The following is a 16,996-nucleotide window of genomic DNA, read 5'->3' as shown; positions in this document are numbered from 1 at the left end:
CAGGCAGGCACTTTCAGATAATCAGTTACATCTTGAACTTTCCACTATATAGGGAACACGACTAGGAACAGGAACACTCTCTATACAACATAACGGAAATCGTAATATTGAAAAATACCTGAGTCGAACTAAATGACCCTCTTGCTTCTCTTTGTGACGTTAGCCATTGAACAATAAACGCACTACTTTTGAAGTCACCGAATTTAATCATAGCAAGAAGTGCATATGATGTTGTTTCAACAGACTGAGCACTTTCAGGCCTGACACCAGCATATCCCCAATACATATCTTCTGCAAAATAAAGCAAAAACACTTTGTTACCTTACAACGGTTTTACTGTTGTACTTCTTGGCGAGTTTATTTTAGACTGTGGCTATTCTAATATGAAATTGCTTTTTACAATATAGCTGAAAGTATCTTAATGAAGAAAATGTAAATTCATACTAAGTCTTGTACATTTACGCGTACGTGACAGTTTCATTATGAATTTCAATAATACATGTAAAAATATTAAAATAGTCACTTATTTCAGCGTTAAGTACGTAACAAGTATAAAATGGCAACCTCTCAGTACTCAGCACTGTTTACCTACGTATTCCTAAAGCGAATATATGTATGTTACAGGACTTATAAAGGAATGTTACGTCTTAAAAACATCCATCTGTTGTAAACGTTGTTGTTACTTATGCCAAATTTTCAGATTATTAATATATACATTCTAAATGTTATTTCCTGTCATTCTAATTTTATTGGAAACGTTTAAATTCCTTTCAGTGTCATATTCAATGCCCGGCTCTCTGGTAACTGTTCTGGTATTCGGCTCTCTGGTAACTGTTTAATAGGCGGTAACTCGGCTGGAGCCTCGTTACCGCCTAAACAGTTACCTTCGAGACCGGAAATTACCATCTGCACATACAACCAGTGAAAAAATCTTCTATGCTTTTGTACAATGATGATACAAATAAAATTGTTTGAAAATGTGTAATGTTATAACTTTTTCAAACTGTGTTAAAATTGTTATCCACATGAGATGCTGATATAGCATTGCTCGATGGTGTAGAATTGTGTATATGTTATCAATAGCAGGTTTCTTTCTAAATGTGGCATAAATTTTACAAAGTTACTATTATATTATTACAGATAAACCCACTGGCGCCAGACCAGAAAGAAAATGGCTCTGTACATTTTATACCCTACCCCTAGGTATTCTATAAGAACCATGGTCATCAGCGGGAAAATATACTAACCGGTTTCAAGCTTACATTTCTCAACTTAAACGCGCAGTTCGGTTCATGGGTACCTAGTATATTGAACAAGCGATAATTTATCTTTCATCGTGCGCCAGTCACACTGTCTCAATATTCCATATTTCTGGGATAATCAACATATTTACACTTCGTCAACGTTACAGAAAATGTTAGGCGGAATGTAAACAAACTAAAACAGAATTTAAAAGATTCACAATTTTACACTAAAACTCGAAATGATGAATGATCTTGTATATGATATTTAATTTGAAAGCATACATTGGTCTACATCTGTTCTGTTTATTTTATTCATTTCCACATTTATGCTGCATTTTCACATTTATGCGAACACGTGTAGTAAAATGACGATTCATATACATTTTCACAACAGCCAATCAGAATGGTTTTGTAATCTAGAACGGAACTTCACCTGGGAAGTTCAAGCAGGTTTTTTTTGTGAAACATTGAAAAAACTATAAACTACGCGTTGTTTTTCTAAGGTAAGAAGTATTGAAGAAATGTAACCGGTACACAAGGAAGATAAATTACCACTTGTTTGATATCCATAGTACACATTTACCGAACTGCGTGTTTTAGGCATGAAATGTGCGATTGAAACGGGTTAGTATATTTTCCCCTTCATGACCACGGTTCTTATAGAATACCTAGGGGTAGGGGTATAACATGTATAGAGGCATTTTTCTGGTCTGGCGCCAGTGGATAAAAAGATAACTATCTAGTGGGAGCGTCAGATGTTTCAATTTGTATATTTTCGATTTATACTCTTACCTGCATACCTACATTTCAGGTTGGCAAACTGTTGAACGTACGTGAAATACCTATTCCATGCAAGAAATTATGTAGAATCAAGAAATTTGTCTATTTATCGTTATAGATATTTTTTTCAATATTCTTTTTATATTTAAATGGATATCTCTAAATGTGCATAACATCTGTTAATTTATAGTTCGTATCTATAACAGTTCTTACACTGTTAGTTGTTAAATCCTAAATTTCATATATAGATTCGACTGCATGAAAAGAAGAAAAATACTTACTTTCGTCTCTGTATTGTATATCGTGTAAATAACCTTTGAATCTGTATGCCTCCTTGCTGGTGGCCAAAGCCAAAGCGTATGTACTTATTGCCAATAAGTAAGGGTTATTCTTCAACAGTTTTTCTGATACTCGTTCTAGGTATTGGGTTGCTTTTCGAACGGTTTCGCTTTTGTACTTTATAAAAGAGAATCAATATATGAAACATACTTTCGTTTGGCAACTATTAAGTTTCTAGCCACCGTTATGTGTGCAATAACTTTGACTCACCTACTAAAACACTTTGTCAATAATTCATATTCCAAAACCTGACTTTAATGAGCAGCAGGCTTTTTTGTTTACTTTTAGATAATACTAGAAAATGTCCATAAAAGATTGGACAGACAAAGTCATAATATATTGTGGAGAATATGAGATCCTCGAAAATGTACTATTTTCAAAACAGGAGGAGGGGCACAAGTGTATTTTCCTTCATATGTAAGCATGAGTGTCCTATTTTGACATTACTGTTACCATGCTCTTTACGGCCTTCCTTTAAAAGATCCGGACGGAAAACATTTTAGTGACTGGTAAACTCTACTTTCAGATAATATGTGCTCTTAGACTATTAGAATAAAAGCGACCAAACATGAATAACTACAGGGTTGAGTCGACCACAGAATATTCATATTGCATCACAAAGTGTATAAAAAATATTTGTAAAAGCTTACGAATCAATTTGAGAATAATATCAGGTAATAACTGGCCCGTATCTGTGTACTTTATGTGGGAAGAGATGTTGTAAATGAGAAGAACAAAATGAATATAACACTCTTCAATATCGTTTGTATGGTAATTTCTTAATATAATAGGGTTATTATAACAGTAGCTTGATCTTGGATGCAGTATTCGGCTCGAGTGGATATTGTCAGATCGGATCTCACGAGGCGCGCAAGCGCCGAGTGTGATCCGACCTTGCAAAATCCACGAGAGCCGTATACAAAGTCCCAGATCTAGCTACTTTTATAATGACTCTTTTATTATATACCTTTACCATTTTGATTCTTGTTTAGTTCTTGAGCGAAATCTTCAATATTTATCAATATTAAATGGAACTTAGTGAAGTTTTCGTGTGCGCTATTTATCAAAATGTGTCGGGTCATGCATATTATTGAAAATAGTCCGGCAGCATACAATACGGAAGGTACAATACGGAATTTAAAAGGTACAATACGGAATTTAAAAGGTACAATACGGAATTTTTGTTTATCTGTTCATATTTAATTGTGAAATACAAGCCGATTTTTTACAGAATTTATATAGGTATATAATAAAGGAAAATATTTATAGGTTATTAGGTTTGTATCGAGAAATATGCACGAGTTCTGCAGTGGAAATACTGCGCGACAATAGGAGTGCATATTTCTCGATGCGAATCTACACAAATTATTATATAAATAATATAAATATGTTAACAAACCTGAGTGAAATTGATAATATCCCCGGTAAAGAACATTATTTAAACGCGACACCATACATGAAACTGAAGTCACAAATGACGTCACACACCCGATATGAAATTTGAACGTCAAAAACTTATAGGAGTTAACTTTTTAAATGAGTATGTAATAAAGAAAGATACATGAGGTTTACTAAAACTGAATACTTACACTCAACATGTTACATTCCAATATAGATACCAATACAAAGGCGGTGAGAGATGGATCGCTAACCCCGGTTTGACCCTTAAAAGAAAAGCAAACACATTTAAACGTGTAATTGAACATCAATACAACATGAAATCAAAGTCCTTGGATTCCATACGAAAATACGAGGGTTGTTAGGAATCTTGTTACATTATAGTTTCTTATATTTTCAAAATTAGAAAGCATTATGAAATGCAGAAAAAAATGCATAAAAAATAACCAGAAATATTCTTAAAATCAAAAAAAAATAGTTTTCTAAAAAAAGTGGTAAAGTTAAGGTAGAGGCATTATAGCATCCGAATAAAATCAGAGAGTCGTGCATCGTAAAGTACGCCCGCAACAAAAATAACTGTAGTAGAAGGATATAGTGAACTTACTTCGAAAAGCTAACAACAAGCTCATTTTGATTATAGGCAAGATACAAGTCTACTTCAATTTATATCACATTTCATCGCATTGCCAGCTGAAGTATTTGTAAATGAACCATAAGACATTGAAGATTTGTGTGTCCCCTCCAAACAGTTTTGCCTTTGTCCGCGCGTCCGAATTTTGTCTCATGTGAAGCTGGACACTTAAGTTTTTGGATTTCGCTCAGTATGAACAAAATGATGATCACTGCTTTGTCGCAATTATGCATCAAAGATCTGAATGTTTGTGTAGTCATACCTCAAAAAGTATACTTTTATACTATAAATAAGGGAGCGGTGGTTTAGTGGATAAGGTGTCGGCCGCTCAATCCAGGGGTCGTGGGTTCGAGCCCCACTGGGGTCACGACCATGACTTCTCATATGACACCAGTACTGGTTTTTCCAGGAAGCGGACTCGAGAGTGGTTACAATAAGCTTAAAGCATTCATCACAATCGAGCTAAAACAAATTAGTATTAACTAAAAAGTATACTGTATAAGGAATGACATGCCAATTGTGCATCTGTAATTTTAACTGGAATTCCAAGAGCAAAGTAATGGTACTTGGCTCAGTCAAATTATACATGAAAGACTTAAAACTCGAACGTATCTCAGAAAGCATTTATTGTGAAACATAATATGAATTTTGTTAGGCATATGAAGTTATGCACCTGGTGTCTATTTGGGATGTACCGGGTGCAGCTAGGGATAACAACTAATATAATATTATGCATGCCAAAAACAAGACATTGGTAGGATGCGCCAAATTTGAAGTTATAGGGTTCCCTTTCGGCATTTTGTTTAATAAAAAGTTTAACATATTCCTTATTTAGTACGCATTTAACATTTAAATTGTATTTGCTGATACAATGTAACCTCTTTAGAGCAACACCCTTTGGGAGATACAAATATTGACTGTTATGTAGAGGTTGTTGTTCTGCAGAAGTAAATTTGATAGTATATTTCAGCTTAGGGAAATTTTGATGATATTGTTATAGAGAGGTTTTTGCTTAAGAGGGGGCCACCCTGGAGATGTTGTACTATATTTCTTTAACTCTTCAAACACGCCTATAGGCGTTCATTTATGGTGAACCGTGATGTCACGTTTGTAAGATTTTATCTTAAGTCGTTCTTTTCAGCCAACAAGTATCAATTTGCTTATTATTGATATTATTTTCAAACAAAAAAGTGTAAAACTGTAGAGATAGATATGACGTTTAGTTTTGAAAAATAATCCTTTAATCTCGTCTCATGTACAACCCAAACGATAGAATTTGACAAAAAATAACAAAGTGATGAAAAATTGTCAAATGAATAAAATAATACTGCCATCGAAATTATTTTCTCGCAATATTACATTACGCTGCCACCGCCCCAAATCACACGATAGCGCAAGAGACCCTTTTTCCTGGATTTCCTCTTTTTTAATTTTTCTTAGTATAAAATATATATATATATTAATTAAATCAAAATAGCCCTTAAAACTGTGTTACCTTAGGATTTTAAAGCTCAGACTAAATTTAATGTATGACAATGTGATAAAAACACATCATCGTTTTGCAGAATTACTTATTAGCTGATTTTATTATATTTTTGAGGAAGCAGATCCTAACCAATAAGTCTTCAGAAACGAATACTTGGGTATACAGAACTTAGACGACCTCAGCACAAATCAAAAGGGTAAAACATAGGTGAAAATAAGAAAATTAATTTTCATTTCAATATAACACATTACGCAGAAAAAATGTTGATCGCCGATGTCAATGCAACTTTTAAAAACAATTTACATAATCATGTTCGAATATACATTTACTGATTCGTTCAACTTTTATACAAACTTGATATTTTGGACACAACAACATGTTGCTCTTCAGAGATTTATTTAGTTAGCAACTTCAATAGTTGAAAACACCATCCTTTGTAAAGAGGTTTTGTAAAGGGGGTAAGAGTGAGGTTAGGTGCACCATAAACCGGTTTAAACTCCCCAGTGGTGGTTTTGCCACTGACCGTTCCAAGGCGGTGCCCCACTGTATTCCTGTATTTGTTTGTTTCGTCATTTTGTGTTCATTTTTGTGTATGGTGTGCGAGAGTTCTTCGTGTGTGTCTTTGGGGAGACCGCGTTTTTTGAACGTGGCTTTCCCTGTTGGATATTCTTCCTTGTTTTTTAGTTCGCTCTAAATATATGTGTTTATGATAGAAATATATTCTATATAGAATCCTTTTTCCAAACATTAGAAAATTATAAAAAATAACAAATATGTGCAAATGCTAGTTGCTAAAACTGAAACGTACAAAGAACGAAAGCTTTTGTTTGTTGTGGGTCAATGGCTGGTTTCTATGTTACGGTGGGCGGTCAACCTAAGCTGTGTTTCCGGATTCTGTTTTCTCCACAATCAGTAACTGCAAATTTCAACACATAAATCAGAGGTAGAGGACGAATGGTTTTGGACAAAAAGCACATGTGTGTATTTGTAAGTTTCCAATATCTAATTGGACGCTCAGAAGTCGTGACTTTGTAAGAATGATCGATGTCTCAAACTTTCAGCCCCTGTTTCGTATTTACGATCGACATACATTGGATTAGGATTTGTTCGAGTGATTGTATAAATGTGTAAATTTCATTTTGTGTTTCAGAGGTGTAAACATTCAGAACTTATCAATTTTCCAAAGCACTTCAGAATATTTATCGGTAAGTTTCTTTGAAGATTATTATATTAAGTACAAGTTATTTAAAGAAATGTTTATCTATTGATTTAACAATATTACAAAGCCAAGAATATTATATTTTAAGATCAAAGCGACTATTTAAAGTTTTCTTTCTGAACCTGTTGTATAATACTGATCTATGATATTTTACACAAAAAATGATGACTGTTTTATGTGTTTCAAGCATGGAAACATTGATTTATATACACTATTCTACATTCATTTTCAGCAGTGTATCTCACCGGAAATATTCGTTATTGGTATTTCGAATCAAAAATGAAAAATAATCATGATATAGAAAAATATATTCAAAGCCGTTTTCAAAAATAGCATGGTAAGTAGGTAAACTTACCACATTATCGTATGTTTATACATTCCGCATTGAAATCAGTTAGCCCTGAAGTCGCGAGTTATACAGTTTTAAAGACCTGTGTTTTGTAGAAAAAAAATACGGTTTTCTCACGTACCATTTGAATATCTTGATTGTAGTATATCTATTGAAGACTACACACTTCGCCTTACCGTCATATACAGACCGCCTCCATCCAAACAAAATGGGTTAAAACCAACATATGTTTTAAAGAAGAATGGCCACAATATCTTGCAAAATATGCGAATTTGGACAAAATTATTATAGTTTAACTGGCGACTTAAATTTCCATCTTGATAACCCGGCACATCGTGACACGACCAGGTTTATGAGTATTATACAGTCTTGTGGAATGTCAAAACTTGTGCATGAACCCATCCATGTTCGTGGCCACACACTCGATGTTGTGATTACGAGGGATTCAATCAAAACTTTGTCAAATGTAGAAGTAAGAGACCAAGGATTTTCAAACGACACTAGGAAAGCTATGAAAGATCACTTTGCAGTATTTTTTATTCGGACGCGACTAAACCTGTCCCATTGAGAAAATGGGTATCTTTTCGGAGACTGGGCTCTATTGAAATTGTCATTTAAATCTAATATAATAGCATCTAAAACCCTTTACAAAAGTGTACAATGTACCGACGCTGAAGAGATAGTAGAGGTATATACCACTGGACTCTCGGTGCTGATTGTTAGGCATGCAAGATTACGGATAAAAACGATAACGCAAAGACCTACATGCCCGTGGTACACGAAAGAACTTCATGACGCCATACACATTAGACGAAAACTTGAACGGAAATGGCGTACTAGCGGACTTGAAACTGATCATGAAATATACAGAAAACAATGTGATGTTATGAACAAAATGCTACGAAAAGCTAGAATTGATTTCTTCTTGGACAAATTTCCATTCTGCGGACAGGACAAAAAGAGTTTGTTTAAGATCACTAAACATCTATTGGACGGACCTGGCTAGGTTTCTCTGCCCTCGGGTAAAACATCGCAGATCCTTGCACAGGAATTTAGTGATTCCTTTATTGAAAACGTTGAAGGCATTCGGAACAATAAAAAAACATCACACATTCAATCAAATTCAAACACAGACGATAAAGAAACGGAAACGCAATCAAACACTGATATTAGCCGCTTAACGAATTTCAGTCCAGCATCATAAGAAGAAGTCAAAAAGCTTATTAACAGTTCATCGAATAAATCATGTGAGCCCGACCCGATTCCTACTTGGCTTTTAAAATCATGCACAGCCGAACTTTCACCAATTATAACAAAAACAGTTAACTTATCAGTGGAAACATCAACCGTACCAAAATATTTCAAAAGCTCTTGTATATGACCTCTCTTGAAGAAACAAATTTTTCATAAAAACATGGTGAACAACTACAGACCAGTGTCAAATTTACCATATGTCCCTAAAGTTGTAGAAAAATGTGGTCAGCTCTCGCATTGAAGAACATTTGACACAAAATAATCTGCACAAGGTTCCATTCAACCGCGACGGCCTTAGTGAAAGTACAAAATAATATATTCGAATCCCTGGACAAGTGAGGTCTCTATACTAGTGCTATTTGATTTGTCAGTAGCTTTTGATACAACAGACCAGGCAATTTTCTTACACCGTCTTGAACATCATTTCGGAATTGCTGATAAACCTTTCTCTTGGATGAAATCTCACTGATCGTTATCAAACGGTGTGTAAAGATGGGAAACTATCAAAACCAGTCCAGATGCATTTCAGGGTTCCCCAGTGCTCACTACTAGGACCCGAATTCTACACCATGTGCACGAAGCATGTTGGTTCCATCTGCAAAAGACATGGACTTAAACATCATTTTTATGCTGACGATTCGCAATTATACCTATCGTTCAAACCAACGAATAAGCAATCTCAAACAGACACAATATATCGTGTTGAAGCGTGTCTTCAGGAAATTGTGTCATGGATACACAGCAACGTGTTCAAGCTAAATACAGATAAGACGGAAGTGATAGTTTTCGCCTCAAACAAAACTGCTCATTCAGTTGAAAACGTCACAATTACTGTTGGCGGCATCGTCCTGTTTTAGAAACCTTGGGGCAATGCTTGACACGAGATTAGACATGGATGGAACAGCACATAAACTCGGTATCCAGATCGTGCTATAGTCAGATCAGACAAATTTGTCACATAAGAAAATATCTAACAACTGACACAAACAAAACCTCTAGTAATCTCCCTAGTAACATCATGGATGGACTATTGTAATGTGCTGCTGCACGGAATACCGAAAACAAATCTACAAACAAAGACTACCGTGTAACAGCACGTTCAAAACACAGCTTCCCGCATCATCAAAAAATCGTCCTGTTATGACCATGTTACTCCTATCCTGAAAGATCTCCACTGGCTACCTGTAGAGTACAGAATCAAATTTAAAATTCTAACACTTACCTATAAAACATTACATAACAAAGGTCAAGTATATATCAAGAAAATGCTAATGTGTACAAACCAAAACGAAACTTACGATCCCAGAATGGTTCACTAACACTGGAGTTACCAACGAACATTCGAACAGCAACTTATGGTGACAGACTTTTTTAAACAGCCAGTGCAAAGCTTTTGAATGCACTCCCTCCAGGAATAAGGGATTCAACATCATTGTGTTCATTTAAAACATCACTGAAAACACACTTTTTCATTTGAGAATACGGGAGATAATTTTTGAGATGACTGGACGAATTCTCACACTCGTAAAATGAAACTGTCATATTGAAGTGTTTGGTATTTCTTTCTAATACAGTATGTGATTAACCGGGGTTTGAACCTCTATAGGCAGCTCATCTGGGCTTACCAAATGCTTTAAGCACTGGTTTTGGCACTAGAGGTAAAATGACCTCAAGTGGAGGGGTGCAGTCATGACTGTTTGTTATAAAAAGACTGTAATTATTATCATTGTCATTATAAATACTGTTGTAATAACTATTATTATTATTGTGTACAACGCCATTGAATATATCATTTATAAAAATAGGCGTTTAATCAAATTATTCTGTTTCAGCTTCAGTTTTATGATTGCATGTGCTATGTTTTGTGATTTTTCTACATATTTGCGATATGTCACATGTTTAATTGTAAAGCGCCCTTGAACGTATATTTCATAGGAAAAGGGCGCTCAACAAATCTGGTATAAAAATAATAATAATTTCGCGTCTATGTCAAACCTCGGATTAATAATCATTGTAGGATACTATGACTTGAACATGTTGAATGTAATGTTACGAAAAAATGAATGTCAGATTCTATCGTTTGTGTTTTACTTGCAATTATATTAACGGAAACTTTTCATCAAAACTTTAACGACATATTTGTCGTTTCTGACATGAACACCGATTCTTGTTGATTGAAAAGAACAATTTACGAAAATAGTCTGTTGAACGTGCAATCATAGTTCCTCAAAATGTCATCAATCAATAGGAGGGTCTGGAGGCTTGCAGATAATGTACCTTTAAATAAGGCATATTCCACCTTTCAACATAAGGAACTTTACTTTATTTATATACATATTAAGTTTATTCGCCTATAATTTAATGAGACAAGAGAAACTTCCACGAAGTTTCCGAACAACTGTCATAATCTTATTTCTACGAACATTTTCAGACGTTGCTGCTAATTAATATCTAAAACCAAATATCTTCGAGCGGTTCTTTCCTAGCCTGTCCCTCTGGCCAAATGGTTATTTTTGATGATATTGCAAACATTTAATAAGTACATGTACGCTGTAAAAACAACATTGAAAATGGCACATGTTCATCTCATAGAAGCAAATGAAAATATAGTTCTCAATTACAACACCGTTCCATCTGTATTATGAAGAATCTGACAGAAAAAATATAGGGACAGTAGCCAGTCATCTCACTGACGTTTCAATTTAATTAATGAATCGCACAACTTAAACACATATTTCATATCTGAATGGAAACTACCAAAGCCCGATGCTTATGTTCATTTCATTATTCATTTCTGAATTTCTGTTTTATTTCAAATTATCCTAACTTATTTTAATTGTTGTAACTTTCTTTTGAAATATTATCTCTTCGATACAAAACATTCGTCACAAGGCGATAGACAGAATAGCAATCTTTTAATTTTACGTCACAACGCAAGCTTAGACAGGCTACACCCAGTAGTAAAACACAAATCTGATATGACGACGCAAGAGTTGAATATATCTACTTTGATATTATTGAAAATATTATGTTATTACTTTTCTTGTACTATAATATTATTAATCAAGCAATTTCATATTGGCCTTTTTATTTGTCCAAGGGTTGTCGCATTGGCTCGAGGCCGTAGGCCGAGGGTCAGTACGACTGCCCGAGGACAAATAACTTGGCCAATATGAAATCGCTTGATTAATGATAATATTATTATTCAACTTTCGACTGTTCGCGGTAACAGTACAAGAACTTTGTGAGTTACCTTATGACAGCTATGCGGGCTAAGGTGAAAAATCTTGACAAGTTGTTTAGACAAATTTTAGAAATCATAATCATTTTTCGCCGGTAAAACAGAACGAGTTGTATGTAGGTACTTGAGAATAATTTTTTAGAGATATTTTGGATGTGACATAATCAAGAATAAGTTGAACTTACCTTTATTTTTTGAATTCTGGTTTATTTTCTTTAGTGGGTTATCTTATCATTTAAGATGTGATAAAACTGCTCTAAAAGTCATTTCCTTTAAGGCTACAGGCAACGAGACACAAAATTGTACACATATGTGTTGATCAAGATAATACAACCAACCAAGCATATAGTATACACTCCCATGTCTCGTTTAATTCTTATCCAAAATTGTTTGCAGTTCACAACTGACACTCTTGGTCGCCAAATTATTCATCCACTTTCCAGCATTTGAATCGCCATTAATCATTGCACAAATAGTATACACTATTAAAATGTCTGTTAAAAATAAGTCTCATCCTTTAAATTAATCTGAGTTTCCGTATTTTCTCATTATTTTTCTTGAAAACTGCCAGAATTTCTGAACACTTGCATTTTACACAGTACCGAATAAGTACAAATATCGTTGTAATCTATGAAGACGTACATCAAACTTGGTTATTACACGAACATGTTAGATAATTTTTGTTCAAAATGTGAGAAAAATGTAATCTATAACTCTAATGTAAAACAAAATGTCATTTAAAAATCTAACGGAAGTGAGTTCTCCGTATAGGCCTTCTCTTTTGAACCAATCAAATTTCTTGAATTCCGTATTGGCCCTGTTTTTTCTCGTGTTGGCTCTGTTTTTCTCATACTGACTCAGTTATGTTTTGTATCAGCTCTGTCTGTTTCATATGATGCTTCTTATTGATCTTAAACAGTCTATAATATTGTAAAGTTGAATAATAATATTAGATATTCTGTTTATCATATTTCTTCTAAAATGGAAAACTTAATACTTATAAAGTATAGCTTCACATAGGGAAACGCACTAGTACTGTAGATCACATAATATAATTTCATCTTGACTCAAACACCATTTAATGAAAACATAGACTTAGATATATGTTTGAGTAAACATTTCAAGTTAATACTGATATTATAATACCATCATTCCTCGATCCAACACTGGCATATTGTCAACAAATGACCCGTCATACTCCACGTGATTTTGCAGCCAATTAATTGTTATTTTAATATCCTCTTGTTCGTCAACTGCATCGTCCACTACTGATCTTGCTTTGCAAAATACTTTAGCCACAAATGCTGTTAACCTGTTAACGATCTATTATCAGTCTGAGATATTTGATAATGAACATACAACCTAAGCACACTGTTCTACATTTTAAAAGATTTTTTCATTGTTTTAAAACCTGGCACTATTTTTAGGGAGCTAATACATATTGAACTGTATGTGATATGATTTATTCAAATTTAAATTTGTTTACGACATTTGCCTGCCACATCGTACTCCCGCTGGAAATATTGCGTCAGTAATAAATTCTTTATAACTATGGTAGTGTAAAGATGGTACTTAAAATTCAAATTGCATCTGATATTTCTGATGAAAACTTGATACCAGCGTACCTCAATGTCATAATGAATTAGCTTTCATACCTCTTTTTCATGATGAAAGGCAATATCTAATCAATGACATACTTTTTGGAAAAGTGAAGCCATTGGAAGACAACACTTCGGATTAATTATTTAGGTATCTGGACAAAGTAAGCATTGATTCGGGTGTGTTTCCCAAAAATACAGTTTATTTCAAGATCGATAGCCGACTATCTTTAAAACAAAGGAGCTACAAGTTTTATCAGTATGAAACCGGTTAGAAATAAATCGTTACCAATAATTACAACATGTAAATGTTCCAAACTTTGAATTCTTATTTTCATTTACGATGAAATGGTACTGTGATATTTATAAACAAAAGTATCGGAAACAGTAAAATAATCCTTTTACAATGTACCTAAATGAAGGATTATTCAATTATAAATCTATACAAAAATAGAGAAAAGTGGAAACTTCACGGGTCGCTCAACACAACAGAAACGAAAATTATGCAGGCTCGGTTTGATTGAGCCTGTTCATGGACGATAGTGGAAATGCATGCTACCGTCCACGCATTCTCTAGCCCCTGGTTGAGCAGAACTCAACATTTAAACATGCTAAAAGTACAAAAAGCAATTTAGAGACATCCGCAGATGTATTCAGACAGCGGTGAACATGGATACACGTGTTGAGGCGTTTAATTCCATGAAGAGCGGCATTTGGTCCCAAGATAAAGTAAAGGGTTTGTCTGAACCTATCAATGCCCACTAACATTTTGAAATAAAAGATGGAATTGAACTTATGAATGCTCACTAGCATTTTTAAATAAAAACAATGTAATTGCATTGATACATTCTCACCAGGTACTTGGTTTTCGGTATCGCCATGCTGCATAAGATCCGTCATTTTGTCGATACTCAGATATCTCGGCACTCACACCTTAAACAAAGTATGCAACATAATTTCAGTGTTTTGTATTAAAGGCAAATATAGTGATAGTAGGTTTATAAGCCACTTCAAACAGCCTTGCTGTGGGGTTAACCCTTAAGCGACGTGGTTAGAGTATCCGCCTACATATTACCAAGTCCGGGTTTCGAGCCCAAGTGGGGACCTTGGCATTTTCTCCCATAGGGTTTACTTTAATCGCGACGAGGATGTTTTGCGGGCTCATGCGGTGAGCAAAGAGGGTCATTCTGGAGAGCTAGTGAACTCTGAAAAGTAAAGGGGGAGAAGTGTAGTTATAGCAGGTTTATAGGCTACTTCCAAGAGCCTTGTTGTTGGCTTAACCCCTTAGCGAAGTGGTTAGAGTGTCCACCTACGCATCACGAGGTCCAGAGCTCGAGCCTCAGTGGGGACCTTGGCATTTTCTCTCCCAGGACTTGCTTTTATAATATAGTGTTTATTCGCTGAAAAAAAAAGTGTCGAACGCAAGCTCAGTCCTTACAGAGAGGAAATGTAACCGTGCTGTGAAACGCCGATGAATTCGGATAATCACTTTGTTGACTATGAAAGTAGAATGTTTCTTACGTAACCAGATATTAAGTACAAACTCCGTTGAAGTGCGCATGCGTCATGCATATATTGCGTCCCCACGAAGAATTGTACCCATAAAGAATCAAAAAATCAAATTATCTTTTCGTAAAATGTACACCAGTGAAAACATAACATTATCTTCATGGTTGTACAAAGACTATCAAAACCTGTGAATGTAGCATGCCTATCATAATCTTTTTAGTAGAAAGTACAGAGTTTTCTTAATTTTGTAACACTAAGTCATTTTTCACTGCAATGTACTTTGACATACATTGTCTTAAGATGGCACACAGTTGAAAAGCATATATGACAAATAATTTATAGCTGTAACATGCAAAAAATGCTAATGATTACAATATCTATTTATTCAAGCAATTCCACTGGTTTAGCCGAATATAAATTGATGAAACACTTTTATCATTTTTGACAAAAATGTATCTATGTGTATTTTTCAGCGTTGCCTCCCCTGCCAAAGCCGGTATCATTATTACACAAAACACGGCGATAGCATTGATATTTCTGAACGAAACAAATAATAATTCAAAAGTGCCTTCGTTGCTGCTGTCTTCAAATCACATGCCTACACCGATGTTGTTTCGCTTGGAGCGTAGAATTATTCATGTGAGGAACCAGCTAGCTAACATTTTTTGACTGAACATGAACATGCATGCGTTATCAGATTCCTTTCTGCTTCGAACAAAATAAAAATACATACTGTTAAAATGGCAACCGTTTATACTCTGCAGTAAACTTTAAGTTCAACAAACAGCAGATGAACTATGTCTTAGATTAACTACTTTGTCAACTTACCGTCCCTAATCCATTGGTTCCCCTTAATGTCTAGTTCTCTTGTCATCTGATTTGTTTCTTTCAAATATCTCATAGCATATACTGTTGGAGCAAGTCTGGACATTATTTGTTCACCGCTCCCTGACGGTTCTTTAATCAGAGAGGCGACATCCTCTATCATTGTATTTACAACATTATCCATTCTGTTACCTGTTGGATTTGAAAAACATCTGTTTTAAAAAGTAGTAACTCTAGATCTATGACTATAAGTAACTTCAAAACATTATATTTGTTTGCTTGTTTTGGGTTTAACGCCGTTTTAACATTATCTGTGATATTGCATATTGTTACAGTTTAAATGGAGAAAAAGAAAAAAAGAGAGGCGAGATTGTTTGCCTGTCAGTAGTCCATTCTATTGCCCGATGTTCAAAAATGTTTTACTATATTAATAAAGAAATTAATTTTAAAGTTTTTTTCTTCATTATTTTACTTTTTTGATCAATAGCAAAAGCAATGGACCGGGTCATGTAACTGAATTCACTTATTGACCACCAACTTATTCAACATGTTTCAAAGATATAAGAAACGAAATTTCTTTTTCTTTACTGTAGTTTTTACTTGAGTCAGCAGAATATCGTGTTGAATTATTGATCGGTCAGAATCATCACAGAGTACGGTCCCGTGATTTATATATAGATTGATATGTGAAATAATATATCTTAAACAAGAGCTGTCTCCATAGGATGCCCCCGGTGGCACTTTGAATGAATAGCTATGGCCGATGTTATAGTTTAGGACCTTTGACCTACGGAGCTGGGTCTTGCGCGCGACACGTTGTCTTACTGTGCCACACATTCATGCGTAGTTATTTTAAAATCCATGCATGAATGACAAAGATATGGACCGGACACGCCCATCATTGCACTATCATGAAATATGACCTTTAACGTCTAAGTGTGACCTTGACCTTTAAGCTACAGACCTGGGTCTTGCGCGCGACACGTCGTCTTACTGCGCCACACATTTTTGCGTAGTTACTTGAAAATCCATCCATGGATGACAAAGATATGGACCGGACACGCCCATCAATGCACACTCATGAAAAATGACCTTTAACGTCTAAGTGTGACATTGACCTTTG

At 34.8% G+C, this 16,996-nt stretch overlaps 1 protein-coding gene across 1 annotated transcript in view; it reads right to left on the bottom strand.

Annotated features, from left to right (window-relative positions):
- Positions 1–49: 49 nt before the first annotated feature.
- The window catches only part of LOC128552022 (A.superbus venom factor 2-like), a 51,408-nt gene continuing 34,461 nt past the window's right edge, over positions 50–16,996 (bottom strand). The window contains exons 12-17 of the mRNA XM_053533016.1: positions 15,877–16,065; positions 14,394–14,472; positions 13,088–13,253; positions 3,953–4,027; positions 2,306–2,480; positions 50–291 (exon numbers count right to left, since the gene is read on the bottom strand). Of these exons, the coding sequence (XP_053388991.1) occupies positions 62–291; positions 2,306–2,480; positions 3,953–4,027; positions 13,088–13,253; positions 14,394–14,472; positions 15,877–16,065 (914 nt within the window). The 3' untranslated portion in view covers positions 50–61. The remainder of the gene's footprint in view (positions 292–2,305; positions 2,481–3,952; positions 4,028–13,087; positions 13,254–14,393; positions 14,473–15,876; positions 16,066–16,996) is intronic.

Source organism: Mercenaria mercenaria, unplaced genomic scaffold, assembly GCF_021730395.1.
Source record: "Mercenaria mercenaria strain notata unplaced genomic scaffold, MADL_Memer_1 contig_1953, whole genome shotgun sequence".
NCBI lineage: Eukaryota > Metazoa > Mollusca > Bivalvia > Venerida > Veneridae > Mercenaria > Mercenaria mercenaria.
The sequence above is the reverse complement of the archived record's forward strand: the minus strand, read 5'-3'. Positions and strand labels throughout refer to the sequence as shown.